The 17,173-nt window shown below is 42.0% G+C and overlaps 2 protein-coding genes and 1 non-coding gene across 7 annotated transcripts in view; 2 read left to right on the top strand and 1 right to left on the bottom strand.

The window, feature by feature from the left end:
• The window catches only part of stmn4 (stathmin-like 4), a 28,241-nt gene extending 20,504 nt beyond the window's left edge, over positions 1–7,737 (top strand). For 4 of the 5 annotated variants that reach the window (XM_039598617.1, XM_039598616.1, XM_039598619.1 and 1 more), the window contains 5 exons: positions 3,103–3,176; positions 3,397–3,492; positions 5,131–5,336; positions 5,931–6,122; positions 7,593–7,737. In XM_039598617.1, coding sequence (XP_039454551.1) covers positions 3,164–3,176; positions 3,397–3,492; positions 5,131–5,336; positions 5,931–6,122; positions 7,593–7,652 — 567 coding nt within the window. In that variant the 5' untranslated portion in view covers positions 3,103–3,163 and the 3' untranslated portion in view covers positions 7,653–7,737. Of the gene's footprint in view, positions 1–1,667; positions 1,769–3,102; positions 3,177–3,396; positions 3,493–5,130; positions 5,337–5,930; positions 6,123–7,592 lie in introns of those variants that run through there. The other variant, XM_039598618.1, reaches the window with a different exon arrangement.
• Positions 4,041–4,122, top strand: trnas-acu. The gene has a single exon. It is a non-coding gene; the product is annotated as a tRNA-Ser (tRNA).
• A 2,348-nt stretch (positions 7,738–10,085) lies between the features above and the next one.
• il17a/f3 (interleukin 17a/f3) lies at positions 10,086–13,512 on the bottom strand. The gene is made up of 4 exons (XM_031734169.2): positions 13,427–13,512; positions 12,898–13,103; positions 12,665–12,808; positions 10,086–10,588 (listed from the first exon to the last, which is right to left on the bottom strand). Exons 1-4 carry the CDS (start codon positions 13,433–13,435, stop codon positions 10,465–10,467), a joined length of 483 nt encoding a protein of 160 aa, XP_031590029.1. The 5' UTR covers positions 13,436–13,512; the 3' UTR covers positions 10,086–10,464.
• Positions 13,513–17,173: the final 3,661 nt, after the last annotated feature.

Below are 17,173 nucleotides of genomic sequence, written 5' to 3'. Positions count from 1 at the left end.
TGTGCGTGTGTGTGTGCGTGCATTACAACAGTGCAGCAAAGCAGTTCATTTACTGCTTGATTAGTATGTGTGTGCGCTGGTGTGCAAAATCATGTGTTTGTCCTTGTCTGTCCCTCAGGGACCCGTGTCGGGGTGGCCAGGTGAGCCTGAGCTCACTGCAGTATAATGAGCTATCTGTCTTCCACGGGAATGCAGGGTGTCTCATTAGGACACTTCTGTCTCTGTGTGGAGACGGACGTTCAGGCTCGCTGACAGGCTCATCTGTAGACAGACAGACAGACACTTTTTTGGAAATATGCTCATTTGCTTCTGTCTAATGCTGGGCTTATGCTGGGCTTACACTGTGCAATTTTTTGGCCCATTTTGAGACGATTTTTGAGTCGTACGATCGTTTTGGTGATCGGCCCGAGTTTGGCCTTCATCGTGCGTCGTGCATCGTGTAGTACACGTGGGGTAACGAGAAGCGATTAACACCTCATGACCAGCTCCCGATCATCAATCGCTTGGTCGGGAGGATTTCAAACCTGTTTGAAATCCTCCCGACCGTCGTGAGGGTGTCACCGCAGCCGCTCACACTGCGCACGCGCAAACACATAAACGTCGGTGAAAAGACGGAGTAGCACAGCAGTGCAGCGTGTGATCTGAACACAAGCGATGGAGGCACTTGTAGAACTTTGGAAAGCTCATCCGAGCCTTTTCGATGTGGCCTCACAAAATTATCACGACCACAACAACCGTGAAAATAGTTGGATTTACACTGCTGCTCAATCACAGCTGCCTGATCAATGTTTTTCATTAGCACTTTAGCAAAGTTGATGGTGGTGGTGTCAGTGTGAGTGAGAGACAGAGAGGGAGAGCGAGCACAGATTTTCTGTTATAACCTTCATTTTTATGGACACAGTGTGAGCACTCAGGTCGCATCAGAGCATCGGGCCGTATAGTGTGAGACCCTGCATCGTGACCTACGAACTTCTAACCCCTGCGAGTCAATCGTGCAGTTTGAGCAGGAGCTGAATCGCGCGACTGAAAAAATCGCACAGTGTCTGCCCAGCTTAAGTAAATGTTCAACTGGCATAGCTTTCGTCAAGGTTCAAACACATCCAGCACCTTTACTGCTTGTTAATGACAGCGCATCGAGATAAAAAGCCAACATACAATAAAATAAACTTTAGGTAGTTTCAGCTGTTTACAAAAATGTTAAAGCTTTGAGTTTAGCATTTGTGTTATCTCGGTTTTGCTGATGTGATCACATTTAGATGAGAAGGTGGAGCTTGGGGAGTTATCAGCTGGCGCTAGTGCTGGCAGTGTTTAGCATCATTTAATATCAATTCACCATCATATTAAATAGGATGCTAATTTATAGCGAACAACGGGCCTACAAACTGGTTGAAGACTGAGTGGAAACCACTGGTCACTAGAAAAAAATCAGTATTCCCCAACTGGTTGCAAGTGGTTGAACAAATTTCCTGGCACGCACTGTTAGAAATGCCTAAATCCTAGTCACATATCACTGGTGTGAGTGGTTGCAGGAAGTTGCTAAATTGCTAGATCGTCAACAGGGATACAGGTTTGCTTGCTAGCAGACTACATCCCTACTTCGCATGGGGAATGGCAACTTGTCTACAAGCCTTAGCAACTACTCACTAAGTGGTGTCCAGTCAGCATCACACTTTGTCAAGCTTCACTACATGTGGCTGGTTTGTTAGGGAACTACAGGTGACTGTGGTGACTGCCAGTAATCTCCAGCAACCACTCAGCAACCAGTCAGGTAATACATACTCATTTGTCACTGACCAGTCTCTAAGCCTGTGACTGAGGCCTTAAGAGACTAACAGGGTGGGACCAGACATCATTAATGTGACACATGCCAGTCGACACATACAGGCACTCTTTAAATGATAAGTTGAGTATAACTAACAAGACTGACGAATACTGACTGTAATGGGGTCACAGGTGGGGTAGACATCACTCCAAGTGCATCTGACTTTCAGTCTAAAGACAGAGCATCGACTCTAACTTGGAACACCTTTAAATTTAGACTTCACTTGTTATTTGCTTTTGTTTTATTATGTAAAGGCAAGTTTAAGGTTGGGAAAAAGTCATGATTTGGGCTCAAATGTATCCCACAAAGCTCCATTCTCTGGGTTTTCAAGATGGTGAGTTCAACTATATCTAAAAGGAACAACATCATACATAGAGATCAAATATAAAAGACGGATGTAGCCACGGTGATGTTGTCACTGGTCGGTGGGAACTCCGTCACTTACCTTAAAACACAGTGAAAAAAATCTGAAGATAGCAAATGTCTCAATTAGGCCTGTATCAAGGAGCCCAGCACGTCTGTTGACGTTCAAATGTCGCTTTATTGTTTTCGACCTCACAGTGAGTGGGTGTGTATCCTCATGCCACTGATACTGGTTCCCAGGATTTAAACAAATGTAATTAGTGTGTGCAGTGGACCGAGGAAGGGACAGTAAGCTGTGCAGAGCACTCCCAGAATCTGAAAGGATGAGATTATGCAATTAGCACACAAAATGTTTTAGAGCACCGATGATGCAGAAAAGCGTGTCTGTTTGGATTATCGATCAGGCTCATTGAAACAGTTCAGAGTTAAAGAAATGATTATTCACCAGCTTGATAGAAGTTTTGATAGAGACACATTTTCTTTATTTTTTTCCATTTTTAATGGTGAAACAACAACATTTAAAGTGCAGGAACACCCGACTGACTCTGAAAAAGTACAAACCTATTAGTATGTGTGTACTGTATTTTTTTCTACATGTCAAGTAACTGTTGTTGAGGAAATCAGAGATCTTTACCCAGAATAGTTTTTGCCTGCAGAGGTCGGGTCAGAACATGAGCTGATAATGTGCGCTTTCATTTAAAGTTTACTTCCCAGGTGGGATTTTTGCATTATGCTCCGCCTTTATCTTTTTATTCTGATTCTGCTAGAGCAGCTTTGCATAAGGCCAATAATCATGACTTGGCTGCTCTACACTTTTGGCTCACGCTGTTGTCTCCTCAGCTTCTTCCTTCTCAGATTGCATCGTGCGCCTGTTGATGCTCCTGCATTCAGTCCTCTCTGTCTCTGTCCCTGCACAGCTCTCTGACAGAGTGAGGAGGATCTTCAGCATCCCTGGAGAGTTACATTTGCAGTGAGACCATGACTCTGGCAGGTAAATGCAGTCACAGCACAAACCCGTTCTCCTCACACGCCCCTGCTCCTCTGCTTTAAACACTGTACCGCGACCGATCTGTTCAAATATGAATGTGCAGTATTTGTGTCGTGCAGCGTGTCGTTATTATGACTGCTGTTAAGACATAATGAGGATGACTTACATCGTCAGTCCTCGACTGTGTGCTCATGATTCAGCTTGATCTTCTGTGTGTCCTCAGCCTATAAAGAGAAGGTCAAAGAGCTCCCCCTGGTGTCTCTGTTCTGCTCATGCCTGAACCCACGCACTGCAGAAAACCTGACCTACAAGGCAGAAGGTAAAAAATCTCCTTTACACAAGCACTGGTGCTTATTAGGGGTACAGTCACTTATAAAAGGCAGACACTAGTCTCTGTGGCTGGAGTTTGATGCTCCTCAAACTTCAGCTCCTCTCTTCCTGTCTGTCTAATACCAGGAACTTCTTCAGCAACTACAGACAAACACAAGAACATGTCATCCACAGATGTCTTATTAGATCTGCAGTAAACCCAGGCCCACAGTCAGTGCTGACGCACGCTGATTCTTTTGTCCTAATTCTGGGTCTTTCTAAATAATCACCTTTGGAGCTAAAAGTGAGCAAGAAGTGGTTTTGTTTCCCTCTATCTAAAGTTATAACAGATCAGGAGTGACTGCAAACTCAAACTAAATACATAACTTGTATTTTTAGTTTTGGCATCATTTCTACAGAGTGAAACACTTTCTGTGTTCTTCCTCCAGATCTCTGAATAAACTAAAACATCCAATCTCAAAGTAAACCAGATGCTTAAATTCATTTACATTTTACATTTCAGCCTGAGTTTATGCTTCAGTCTCACACCAGCTGTCAGACGAGGTGGCTGAGTGGTTAAGGCGATGGCCTACTCATCCACTGTGCTCTGCACGCGTGGGTTCGAATCCCATCCTTGTTGGGGATTTCTTATCCATCTCTTTGTGTGTGTGTATAGTGACGATAAAACATGTTGGATGCACGAGGCACCTTTATAATCTCTTTACTGGTTACCCCGCCTCTCGCCCTATGACAGCTGGGATAGGCTCCAGCGCCCCCCGCGACCCTGAAAAGGATAAGCGGAAGCGGATGGATGGTTTTAAATGTGTTTGGTGCAGCTGACCACGTTATACTTTTACAAACGTGAAAGTTTGAGTTTTCAGCACAGTCGGTGATCAGCCAGCATTCAGGCCTCTTTCCTCCTTATTATAAGCGGAGTTCCCCAAGGCTCTGTCCCAGGAATATGTGATTTTATGTTTAGAGCAGCATCTCATTGTGTAATCATAAAGACACATTCCTCTATTTATTTATGGCGCCAACTCTAAATATCTAGCTATGATTTAAATGCCTTCCAAACCATTAAAGATCTGTGAAAAGACAAAACTGATTTTAGATGCAAAAAAATTATTGATTAACCCCCTAATCTGTATGAAACTGTAAAAATTCCCAGGCATTTAGGTTGATTAGTTTTAAAGCACACGTTGACATTTTTTATTCAATTAAAGTGAGTTCAGTCGCTCTGATCTCATTTATGGACGACTCGTCTCTCTAACCTCGAGATACAGTACATTAGTCCACCTTAAGTTGAGTCATGCAGATGAACAAAACGCTGGCTCGCCTGCTGTGTCTGTGAGGAAGGGTTTGTGTTTGTTTATTTAAATATATATATATATATATATATATATATATATATATATATATATATATATATATATATTTAAAAGAGGCAAAAACAACCCTGCTGCTATCACTCTGCCATCCTCCAGTACACAGAAAGGACTCACTCTATGGGAAGATCTTTTTGTTCTTGTACTTTTCTCTGAACGTGTTTCCATGTTTTAAAATATAAAATGATGGCGATGTTAAAGATAAACAAAGATCAGGTTATGGATTCAGCTCTGACAGTAAATGCTGCTATCCACCAACACAGATGCAGTGGACCTGGCCTGGTGCGTCATCAAAGATGTAGAAGTTATCGAGCTGAACAAACGTGCATCGGGCCAGGCCTTCGAGGTCATCCTCAAGCCCCCGTCTTTTGACGGCTTGCCAGAACTCAATGCCTCCATGCCGCAGCGCCGCGACCCATCCCTGGAGGAGATCCAGAAGAAGTTGGAGGCGGCTGAAGAGAGGCGAAAGGTGAGGGAGCAGGCGCATCATCTGAACCACCAGAAAACATCCGCTGTTTGTGGCTCGTTCAGGCATTGTTAAACATCTGTTAGCACTCTTTGTGTGATTTATCAGAGAGACGGAAATAGGCTTAAAATGAATGAAAGGAAAGTGGGAGGGAATATTGGAGTGAACGGAAAGAAAGAAGGAACTGAGCTGGGGGAGATGAAAGAGCAGGGACAAAGACAATGATTCATATTCATCCATCAGAGAGGATGATGGAGTGAGGGCAAGAGACAGACAGGGGAAAGGTCAGGAGAGTGAAATGGCTGTTAGAGATGGAAGACCGCTCTCTGTAAACAAGGTAATTCCAATTTCTTTGGATTTACTGGCTCACAGTGATCTAACGTATTAGTTATGAGGTTTGACCTACCTTAGGACAAAGACTACAGCTACTGACAACCGCACACATTTCAGTTTGTGCCTGTACCCTTCAACTAGGACGTGTTTGACAGTTGAACTTTGTTGAAATAGGTGAAAACTGCAAACATCCTGCTTATCACCTGCAGTCTGAGTATTCTGTAAAGGATGAGCAGCTGCCTTCACTTCTCCATCTTCCTCCAGTGCCAGGAGGCGGAGCTGCTGAAGCACCTGGCGGAGAAGAGAGAGCACGAGCGCGAGGTGATCCAGAAAGCTTTTGAGGAGAACAACAACTTCATCAAGAACGCCAAGGAGAAGCTGGAGCAGAAGATGGAGGCCAACAAGGAGAACAGGGAGGCTCTGCTGGCAGCCATGCTGGAAAGGCTGCAGGAGAAGGTAACGTGGCAGCGATTAAGTCCCAAGCCTCCCGACGGTTAGAGGAGAGGTCTGCAAACTGATCTCAAACAATGCTTGCTTTGTGTGGTTTCTCACACAGCAGACAGACACAGAAGGCCAGGGTTCATCTCCATGTGGGACCATTATTTTTGTTTGGGGGGGGCAGATTAGGTAACAATATTAAAATCCAGCGCTGATAATGCTGAGCAAGGTTTTTGTGGTGCTGATGTGTCATTTTAACATATGACACTTAACTGGTAGTAGTTGTCAGTTGTAGGTGTCACAGCATTGTCACAAATGTCATATTAATTTTACTTTTATGAGACCAGGCCAACCATATATGTTTTATATATGCACATGTATTTGTGCATTAACTATGGAGGCAATCTGGCCCATTTCTGACTTTAGTAAAATAAAGCAGTATAAAAACATCCTTTTTGTGTTTTTTTCTGCTGCTCAGATTAGACAAACAGAACACATTTAACTCTGGAGAGAGAAACTTTGCTGCTTCTCTTTTCGTCCAGTCTTAATGATATCCTGGGGTAACATAGAAACTGCTTTTTATTTTGCTTTTGCTAGCAGACAGGAATCAGCTCCCTGTATCAGCACACCTGTCAATCAGAAATATAGCCACGCCCTTAACCTTAAGCCTGATCAGTACCCAGATGGATGAGACTGACCCACCGTAGAGTTAATATGGAAGGGACTGTTTTTGTACTGGGCTGTAAACCTACTGTTTGGTGCTGCGTAGTTGGACAGTTTAACGTGGGAGTCTGTGAGGAGGAACTTTTAACCCCTCTGAGCTGCTACATTAGTGCAAACAGTCTTTTAAATTAGACTTTTGAATAAAGAAAATGTTTTTCTTCTTTTTCTCTTGCTAAAAAGGAATTATGGCAGCTTTTAAGTTAGAGGGCAGCAGTTTTATATTTTTTCTCACAGCCAGCTAATAGCTTCAGATGAAACATTACATTTCCTGTAAAAATCAGTAATGAAGAAGTTACGCTCTGATATTTGTCCATGTGTATCACAAACTGTGAATGTGACTCTTTACTGTCTCGTGTGTTATTTCTGAACCCAAACTAGTTGCCAGGCAACTTGTAGCGACACTAATGAAGCGTTGCTGGTTTTAGTCCAACACAGAGTGAACATCAACAAGTTCATGTTTTTACTGCTTCAGCTACAAAGTTACAGACATGAGAGACATATTTAGCAAAATGTCAAACACACACTGAGAGCTAAAAATGGGTTTTTGGGGTGTAAATGAAGCTTCAGCTGAACGTTTCTGTTCTGGTTTAGCTCTGTTCACAAACCCGATCAGCAAACATGAATATTAGTGCAATGAAAGGAAGTTTTTTTAGTTCTTCCCCACTCGGTCCCATTTGGCTGTTCAAATCTTTACACCAGCGTCTCCCTCGTTAATGAAAATATCTTCCTAAATGATAATGGCGCTGATGTTTCTGTGTCTGGCAGGACAAACATGCAGAGGAAGTGAGGAAGAACAAGGAGATGAAGGAGGAGGCCTGCCGGTAGACGAATGGCACGAGGGAACCGAAAAAGCGAGGAAAAAAATAAAAGGGGGGAAAAACAGCGCATTAAAAAAAGAACTCAACAGCAACTCAAATAAGGGGCAGATGTGGGTTTTCATATTTGATGTATGCTGCAATGATTCTGAACAAGCTGTACAAAGTTTAGCCACTCTTGATGTTAAAATTTCTCTTTTTTTCTAAAGGAACGTGGGGAGGGTGGGGGAGGGACGTCAGCACTAATGTTTTTTAAAGAGCGACAGCCATCCAATCATGACTAAGAAAAAAAAAGAATTACAGCTCCTGTTTTCTGTGTTCAGCATCAGAAGATGATTTTAGTGAAGCTGTGTTTTTCTTGGCAGCGGCACAGCTAGAGACACAGTTTCTCTCCAATTAGACTAAGTATATGAGCATTACCTCATAAAACCTGAAAATCAGTGATGTGCTTTATTCAAACTGGACCCAGTGATGTTGTTTCAGAGCCTCACTCAGCCATAACCAACTCCACTCTACTGAAAACCAGGATTCATTAAATACACAGGACCAGCTTTAAATATGAAAACACAAAGTGATCTCCCTGCAGGTCCACATGCTTCTCACTGTTTCTTTCACTCCATCTGTGAATCTCAGTAATGCTTTATGAATATGAAACAAATAACCAGGTTTCTTTCCACAGTGCTCTGGGTGGGTGGGGGGTGGGGGGGGCGGATAGGCAGCTTTGCTGTGTTCTGCATTGGTCGGGCTCTCTGTGAAACTTTAGCTGTAGTGTAGTCGTAGATCAGTGACATGCATTTGAGTCTCTTAGAGCACTGATTGCACTCTTATTTCATTAAGCACAACTCAAAGCACACAGCGGACATATACAGTAAAAACATTGACATTACAAGGAGGTGAAGCGGTGACTGACTGCAAGTCTGGACGCATTTTTGGCTTCGATGGGTCGATTCGTGAGGGCTGATCTGACCGACTTGCTTTGGCTGGTGTTTCTGATTGTTTATGATTTCAATTCAAACCTAAAAGATTAAAAGGAGGATCAAATGTGCTCACGTGGTTTGGTCATGCTGATTTGATTGAAGTGTCTCAAATGTTTGCGCTGTAACGGGGGAGTCGTGACATGGGCTTTGTACTTGCTGTAACTGTGTGTTGCTGTATATCTTCAAGGCTGGGTTGATTGTACCTATTTGGCATGGTCAATAAAAGCAGCTTGGCTGAACTCAAACTTTCTTTTGTTTCTCATACTTTTCAGATTTGCAATTTTTGGTCAACTCTGGTGATATTTTTTACACTGATTTCCGTGACAGACAAACAGTGGTAGCTGGGATATCACAGCACAATCAAAATGATTGCCACTCTGCATATTCAACTTGCAAGGCGACGTTGGTTCACCAGGGTGGCGATAAAACGGCCATAAGACATTCAGTCTGCTATCAGTTTGCAACTGCATGCAATCTGTAGAAAAGCTAGGATGAAATGTGCCGAAACTTTGTCACTGAATAAAAACGAGATGAGAAGAATCTGGAGATACAAGATTCAATCGAATCGAATCAAGTCATGTAGAAAGGTGGGAGGAGTTTGGAAGTGATCCAATCAGAAGTAAGCTCCTTGTGTAGCAAAGTTACCTACGCACACGATTCAGTCCCTAGGAAACGGAGGGGGCGGTACAACTAGCTCTTATGAAAATGCATAAAAAATGTCGACGCTAAGGAGAAAGCAAAGAGTGGACACATGGACACATCTCGCAACTGGAGTCAAAGAAAATCGGACACTTTGTAAAACGTGTAGAGCAACTCTCGGTAAAAACACAACAAACTTTTATGGATTTATATTTTAGTCGACTGAATCAACTTCAGATTTCAATATTTTCAGCTGGCAAAAAATAGACTGACCCTAAAAGAGTTTAGGTGCTTAAATTATGACTAAAACTGAATCATAGTTTGGTGCAGGCAGTCCAAGTCAGTGACTGACTGGAGATAAGCTGCTACCTACAAGGGAAAAAGCAGTCAAAGGTGGTCTCCCAGGGGCTGGGGGTATCGCATAAGCAGTTGGTTGCAGAAAGGATGAGCTGGGATGGAGGTGGGTTGCAAGGCAGCTTGCAGATGGACATCGAGTGCCACTATAGTCAATTAATATTTCGCTTAAAATGAAAGTTAAATGTATGTGAGTCTATAATATTTTACAAAAAGAGGAGCGACCAACACAAAATAAGCCACCGAGTGCTATCGTTAAAAATACTGTGAAATGAATTCATTAACATAAAAATAATTTGACCTGAGTTTATTATTTGTGTCACAGCTGATTCAGATATTAAAGATACACATTTTTAATTAAGAATTGTAATGTTTACAATGAAATGAAAACAGTTAGTATAAAATGTGTGTCAAAAAGCTAAATACCAAATTAGGAATAAAATAGGAACAAATATAAAAAAGACACATATCCACAAAATTAATATTATTTATCATGTACAAATAATGTCAACAACAATTCAAGACTCACATTCTTTTGTCTACCATCTCTGATTTACCTCCGAATTAAAGTTGCAATAAAGCCCTCGCGACCACAAGGGGGCAGACATACACAGCTATCAGAGTCACAAAGCAAGCCCTACTGCTAATTACTGCAGCTAGTGCGCTAACAGCTAAGATGGGGAAAACGCAAGCACTAACACATCACAGAGGTCAAAATGGCTCTTTCATGTTACACATTTTGCTTTCATAGCTGAACCTGTTATAACTTAAAGCAAACTTGCAGACAGCAACTTTGTAAAGGGTAAAAACAGCGTGCTGAAAGAAATGCGTTCATCACAAGTCGTCGCCTTCCTACCCCTGAGGTATGACAGTGGGCCTCACACAGGTACAGCCGGCTGTGATCACCTCTGTCCCCAGTGTGAAGATGTACTGCTTCCTCGCCTGCCTCCCTTTTTTCTTAGACGGTTTGAGGACCCTGTGGTGATGCAGGAAAGAGCTGTAAATATATAACTGAAAGGTTACAGAGCATTGTATTTGAAGGGGCTTTATATAATGCGGGAAAAATAAATGAAATGAAGGCGCTCAGTCTAATTCAGTTACACGTATTTTGCATTCAGTTTAATGCAGCGAAAGCAGCAGCTGCTGTGCTGAGGTCTTTTTATGATGCACTTACTTCTAGCAAAGGCTGCAAGCCATGCAACGACTTTCTAAACAGTGAATCTTTGTTTTGTCTTGACTGTGGTTTATATGGGAAATAACAGTGAAAAACCCTAACGTACATAAGTATGAATACTGTGGTTCTGCTTCTTCTATAGAAATGCCTTTGACCTACTAACTAACACATTACCTCCACTGCGTTTTTCACGATGTTTGTGTTTTTATCACAGATTGCCACAAAGGAGGAATCTGATTGGTTCTGCAGCATGACAAAGGTGCCAAACAGCCCAGGTGATATAGAGCTATATTTGGTGACAGTAAGCACAAAATGGTACAGCTCCGGATTACAGATTACAGATTAGGCTGAAGAATCCACGTCGCCCACTGGGTCCACGTGGACCCTCTAAAACTGTGTCTGTCAAACTGTAATACCTGGTGACTGCAGACTCATTTGATTGGATCTTATGGAAAATTGAGGAATATAGTTGATCTAAATACAAAACTTTTATTTATTTTTTTTAAAACACCTCGACATTATTCAGCTAGCAGACGCCTACATTCATTCGCTGATGTCTGGGAGGAGGTCCGAGTGACAAACGTGTGAGAAAACGATCTTTAAAGACGTGTTGATGCTCAATCATCCAGGCAAGGAAATCCCAAAATGTGGATTCTGTTCTTCACTGAAGAAGTTGGATGAGTGACGAAACGTCCCACTGAAAACGTGACGTCCAGATCAACACAATCAACCTTTTGGGATTTCTTTAAAGACATTCTACTAGATTCAAAAAGATTTACATTTCATTTTATATCCAGAAGGACACAAAGTGTTTCAAAATACTTAAAAGGTTTTAAAAATAATGAAATTAAAAAGTAAACTCAGTAAAAGTAAAGGAAAAATACCAAAGGGCTAATGACAGGGTATTAATTTATTATTATCATTATTATTATTAGTAGTAGTAGTATCATAAATTATTAAATATTGTAAATACTGTAATGTAAAGTATTTTTAAAAAGTAAAGTTTCGTACTAAATAGTAAAAAAAAGGGAAAGTATTTTTGATACCACTCATGACAAAGTTTTGGAGAGAAAAAAACCCTGAAAGCCAAATGTTACACATCACATTATGACAAACAAACTAAACACAGAATTTATTGAACAACAAACAAATAACATTTGAAACAAAACGAGTCCATTTTTTGAAAACTAAAGAAAGTCCGTGTGATCTCTGTACACCACACAGTAATTTAAAAACATTGGATGCAGTTTGTAATGTATCTACAGTTTTTGAATTTAGTTGATGATTTTAAAAAGTTTAAAATGTTAAGAAATAAATTGTGAGGAAGAAAATGTGGTCAGTCGGTGTCGGCATGGAAACACCCAGTGGCTCCTGTTTTCTAGGTTAAGTGGAAAGACCTGCTGCTTCTTCCTGTTTGAGACCTGCGCAGTCATATCAGGACGTGAAGCACGGAGAGAAATGTCCAACAAGCGCCAGCGCCGTGTTTGACTGTGAATGCGCTCCGTTGGTAGAACAGCTTTCACCGACGATGATGGTGAAAACTGTATCCCTGCACTGAGCTTCTACATTACTGTTGCTGTTCTTTGGCTGTTGTCTCTTTATGTATTTGTGCGTGACTCACTCTGTCCTTGCAACACTGCAACAATTACAGTCTGGCTGGCTTCAGACAGGAAAGGCAGCAGATTAAGAGGGGAAAATGCTCTGCAAATTGCCCGTTACTGACTTCCTCAACGAGCTTCAATCTGGATTCTTTCTATTTTCTTTATGATGAAGGCGGGGCTGTCTGCAAATGAACTGAAACTGAACACAAGAGCAATTCTGGCTCTTCTGATGAGAACAAAACCAGGTGCAAAGTGAGTATTTTCCACAGCAGCTCACCTGTGGAGGACCAGAACTTCATACTTGATGGGTTTAGCCTCCAGGGCTCTGTCCTCCCCTCCTCCCTGTGGACTCAGACAGCCAGTGGTGAGGCACTGGGCGTTTGAGATATGCCTGGGCAAACGAGAGTCCACTGACGAGTCACTGCAGACGGACGGGTCAGAGAAAAAACACTGTAACCTAAAGATTAACATGACCCAGTGAAACATAGATGAATAACAGCAATGTCTTACATGTACGTCCACGGTGACAGAGACATGTTGGCGATGCTTGAGGGAGATTTTGCGGTGAAGTGCGGCAGCACTGAAGGATCTATAACCAACCTCACACTGTTGCCCTTCAGCCCAGCTCTGGGCCCCAGCTTTGCTGAGACCGACTGGCTTTTCCTGGCGCCGTGCAGCAGGGGAGCCAAACTCAGGACCAGCAAAGCTCTCAACACCTAAGCAAGACAAGAGCCCGCAGGCCACAGCATGTCAAAGTGCTTTATCAGCTAGAACACATGTAAGTAAAGAAAATATAACTTTACCACTGCTGCCAGTTCCTAGTTGGCTGGATAATCAGTGAATGAATCCAAACACATTGTGTTTTTAATCACTGCCATGCTTTACAGATTAGGAAAAATGTCTGCATCTTGATTTTGGGACAACGTTATGAAATAAGTGTTCAGAAATCAAATGTGCTACTTTTTTACATTACGTTGTATAAAAGTGGTCATAATTTAATTATCACCGATAAAAGTTAAGGATAAACAGCTCGACTCACCAGCAGCATGACTGTCTTGCCTCAAAGCCCAGCGTAACTGTGAAGCCCTCCTCTGGTATCCTGTAACGTCTGCAGTGGAGCAGCGTTTATACGCCGGCACACTGAGTTGGTGTGCTGGCAACATGTGAGATGCATTTCCGCTCTGACTGTCACCGATTCTGAAGAAACGCGCGCTGATATTCGAAAAGAGTTTTGTTTCCGTGCCGACTAACTGTGCGTGTTATTATGTGTGATTACATCATGTAGCACATTTACTATGAAATCTTCAAAACTCTTAAGGTTCCTTGGTTTTTTCATTTGACCCCATTTTGACCTGCCACAAAAAGTATAATTCCCCTGCACAAATGTTCAATGTTGACACTTTCAGAAGGTGTCAGACAAAGGTGCAAAAGCTGTCCTGCACCTGTAGGTCTTTTTGAAGTTGTTGGGAAAATTATATAGTACTTCACAGTTTCATTGGGGGAAATGTTCAGCAACAAAGTAAGCAGTGATGTGAGAAAGTCAAATTCAAGGTGTAAAATGTGATAACAATGTTCAAATGCAGTTGCAGGGAATTTTGTTTATCAAAAAGCAAAGTGAAATAGTGACAATTATTTGTCTGGTGTGTGTGTGTGTGTGTGTGTGTGTGTGTGTGTGTGTGTGTGTGTGTGTGTGTGTGTGTGTGCCTATCACGACCACAGAGCTCTGATTATCTCGACTCACATCAAGTTGTAACTTTATCACTTTAAGAAACAAACAGAAACAAACAAATTAAGCTGAACTGCATCAACTTTTTCTGTTTTTTCTGAAACATAGAAAATGGTACGCTAGTGACTACGCCTACGCACAAACTCACTCTAAACAATGTAGGTCAAGGAAATGCTGACACAGCTTCTGGTAATGAATCAACATACATCTTAAATGCAAGCCATGTGATAAGATCTTCGCTCCTTGTGTAACACATATGGTGAAGTTAGGAGAAATGGTTTCTGAAGAACACCGAAGAAGCTTTCTTTCCAAGCTCTTTGGCTTTCATGTAAAGTGCTTTTAGAAGCGCCAGTTTGGCCCGAATAGTTCAGGTAAAAGCAAACCAGGCAAACCAACAGTACTATAGAAACTCAACAATTAAACATGGGTTTTTAAACGTCATTTTTAAATAAAGAAGTATCATTCTGGCTGAGAACGACCGAGCTAAGATCCCGTCGAACTTCCAGATACAGACGGACAAACTGGTGGTGGTAAGTGGAGGACTTGGTGCAGTGGCCCCCAAACTAGGCGAGCGGCTCCAGCAGATCCCAAAACAACATCCAAGATCTCCAGGAGAGCGCAGTCCCAGGAACGGCATATTTATAAGGTCCATTTATTGGCCGTCTTACCAATTTAAGAATTGTTGAGAATTTTGATATTACTTGATATTCATTAATTAAAGAGGAATAGTTAGCTTACCATAGCTTAGCATAAAGCTGTGGTAAGCTATGGTAGTTCAAATCTGCCAAAACCGACATTCTGGTTGTTTCATTTGTACCTTAAGTATAAACAGTCCATGTTGAGGTAGGCTGTGTATTTAAATGTGCTGTGATTAACTTAAGGACTTTCCCATTTCCAGTCTTTAAAACAAGCCAAGCTAAGCTAACAAAGCTAACTAGGTCATATTTACAGCTGAGACACCAGACAGACACTTGTTTTCTCAACTGACACACTATGAAAAAAATAACAAATTTAATATTATCCCATTGTGTCAAACTTTTCAGTTAAAGACAAGCTGAGTTTCTCTAATGTTTCAAACCTTTAAAAATGAACCAACGCCTGAATGTCCCAAACACAGTGTTTTAGAGCGATATCAACTGAAGTGAAATTATGGCCAGGCTGTTCACTTTATGGTGCAGTCAGCGAGTGTAGCCTAAACAAACATTATTAAAATATTTGCACACGTTGTTGGTCAGAGGTTACGTCTGTAGAGGAGATCACATTTACATGGGATTTAATGAATTTGTACAGAGTTAGTGTAAAGGTTGAAACAAACCAGTGACACAGTGTTAACTCCATCCAGCCTCATTTTTATGCAGTAAGCATACACTCAACATAAAAGACCCGATTCAAGTCTCAGTGAATTTAGGATGAACAGATTATTTCTGGTCTTTTTGTATTGTTATGTTCTTTGAACAAGCATCACTTCCTTACTCAGACAAAGCGGCCAAATGTATTTCTCAGTTATGGCGGGTTATATAAAAGTCAAACAGTATAATTATTCCCAAGTTCAAGATTATTTATTGATACAGCTTCTTTCACAAGGATGGCTCTGAAAGCTACGTACAAAAAAAGTGAGTTAAAGGGAATTACAGAACAGCGCTGAGCCGCTGATGTCGGTGATGGACTCGTGCAATGGAAACTGAAAACACGTCAATGAGGTCAACTAATGAATCCCACGCTTTTTATGTGAAATGAGGCGCTGGGTTTACCATAACCACAAACGTGGTACACGTAAAGTTTATATATAAATGATTTGATATCAGATTTATAAGAATGACACCGCAAAGTCATTTACAGTACTGTAAAAAAAAAAGTCTTCAGTCTGCCCTAATGTATTTATATTTTTGATTTCTGAAGGTCTTTCAAAGAACTATTTTCTCATTGGCGGATTTTTATGTTTAATCCAGTCCTTGTAGAAATGAACAGTATCCTGAAGTCACGTCCTTCACAAACAGGAGAAACACCCAGCAAAACATCTGAGAGAGAAATGCTGTCAGTGGGACGGAGGCTCACACGAAGCTGTTCTTGAGTAAGGAAGAAGCTGAGCTTCACCAAATTACACAAAAACTGGGCGACAGGTCGTACGGAGGGATGATCCAAAGCGCGATGTACGAGGAGGTGAGGATAGAGGTAAAACAGCGAGCGTCTGCAGCCGTGTGTAAAACACAGTAGAGGCTCGGTCATGGATCGGGGTCGTGCAGACATCCCAAACACGACATTTCACACAAGAGTTCAGTGCTGAATAAGAAATGTACTCATACAAAATGCTGCACACATTTCCTTTTCCTCACAAAGTACAAAGAAAAGAAACATATTAACACCATATTTGTGTTAATAAAAATCTCTCTCTGCTTTTATCTTTGGGGTTTTTGCAAACAGCAACCAAATCTCCTGTTTGCAGTCTGTGGTCTGCACACCAAACAAACATGTTCTAATTAGCTTTACGGTTTCATTTCACCCGTACTTTTATTTTCTGTGTAGACGAGGACACCAGGACAAACCCGGTACCATTTGTTACAATCAAAGGCTGCAGCTACGAGGAACGACGGCGACACAGGAGCCTGACGCGTAACGGTATGAATCAGGCGTAGGCGTTCAGACCTCAAGGCCCTGCGTCCTGGATGGTGGCAGAGGCAACGCTGTTGCTGAGGCGGGTCGACTCTTATCTTCAGCACGATCACAGCCGCAGTTCAGTTTATTCTCCGAGCAGTGATTGTGAGGCGTTGCCACATCTGACCTTTGGTAAACCTGAGAAACTAACATGAGCACATAACCAGAATGAAAAAGTGAGAAGGGTGAGGTTGAACGCCGATTTCCTAAACAGTTCTGAGGTCTGTGACGACCGTGGGAGGTGCCACCCACACACACTGAGGTGTGGATTGATCGGGGATTTTAAAATGCTTCTTGTAAACACTTGTGTACCTGCAGGAGAGATTACCAGCACCAGACATGCAGCCCCTTCCCCCACATGTATTCACAGGTGCTGCGCTTTCAGTGTTAAATCAACAGCCTTTTTCC

The sequence above is a fragment of the Oreochromis aureus genome, linkage group 15, assembly GCF_013358895.1.
Source record: "Oreochromis aureus strain Israel breed Guangdong linkage group 15, ZZ_aureus, whole genome shotgun sequence".
Classification (NCBI taxonomy): domain Eukaryota; kingdom Metazoa; phylum Chordata; class Actinopteri; order Cichliformes; family Cichlidae; genus Oreochromis; species Oreochromis aureus.
Note: the sequence above shows the minus strand (reverse complement) of the source record. Positions and strands in the feature narration are given on the sequence as shown.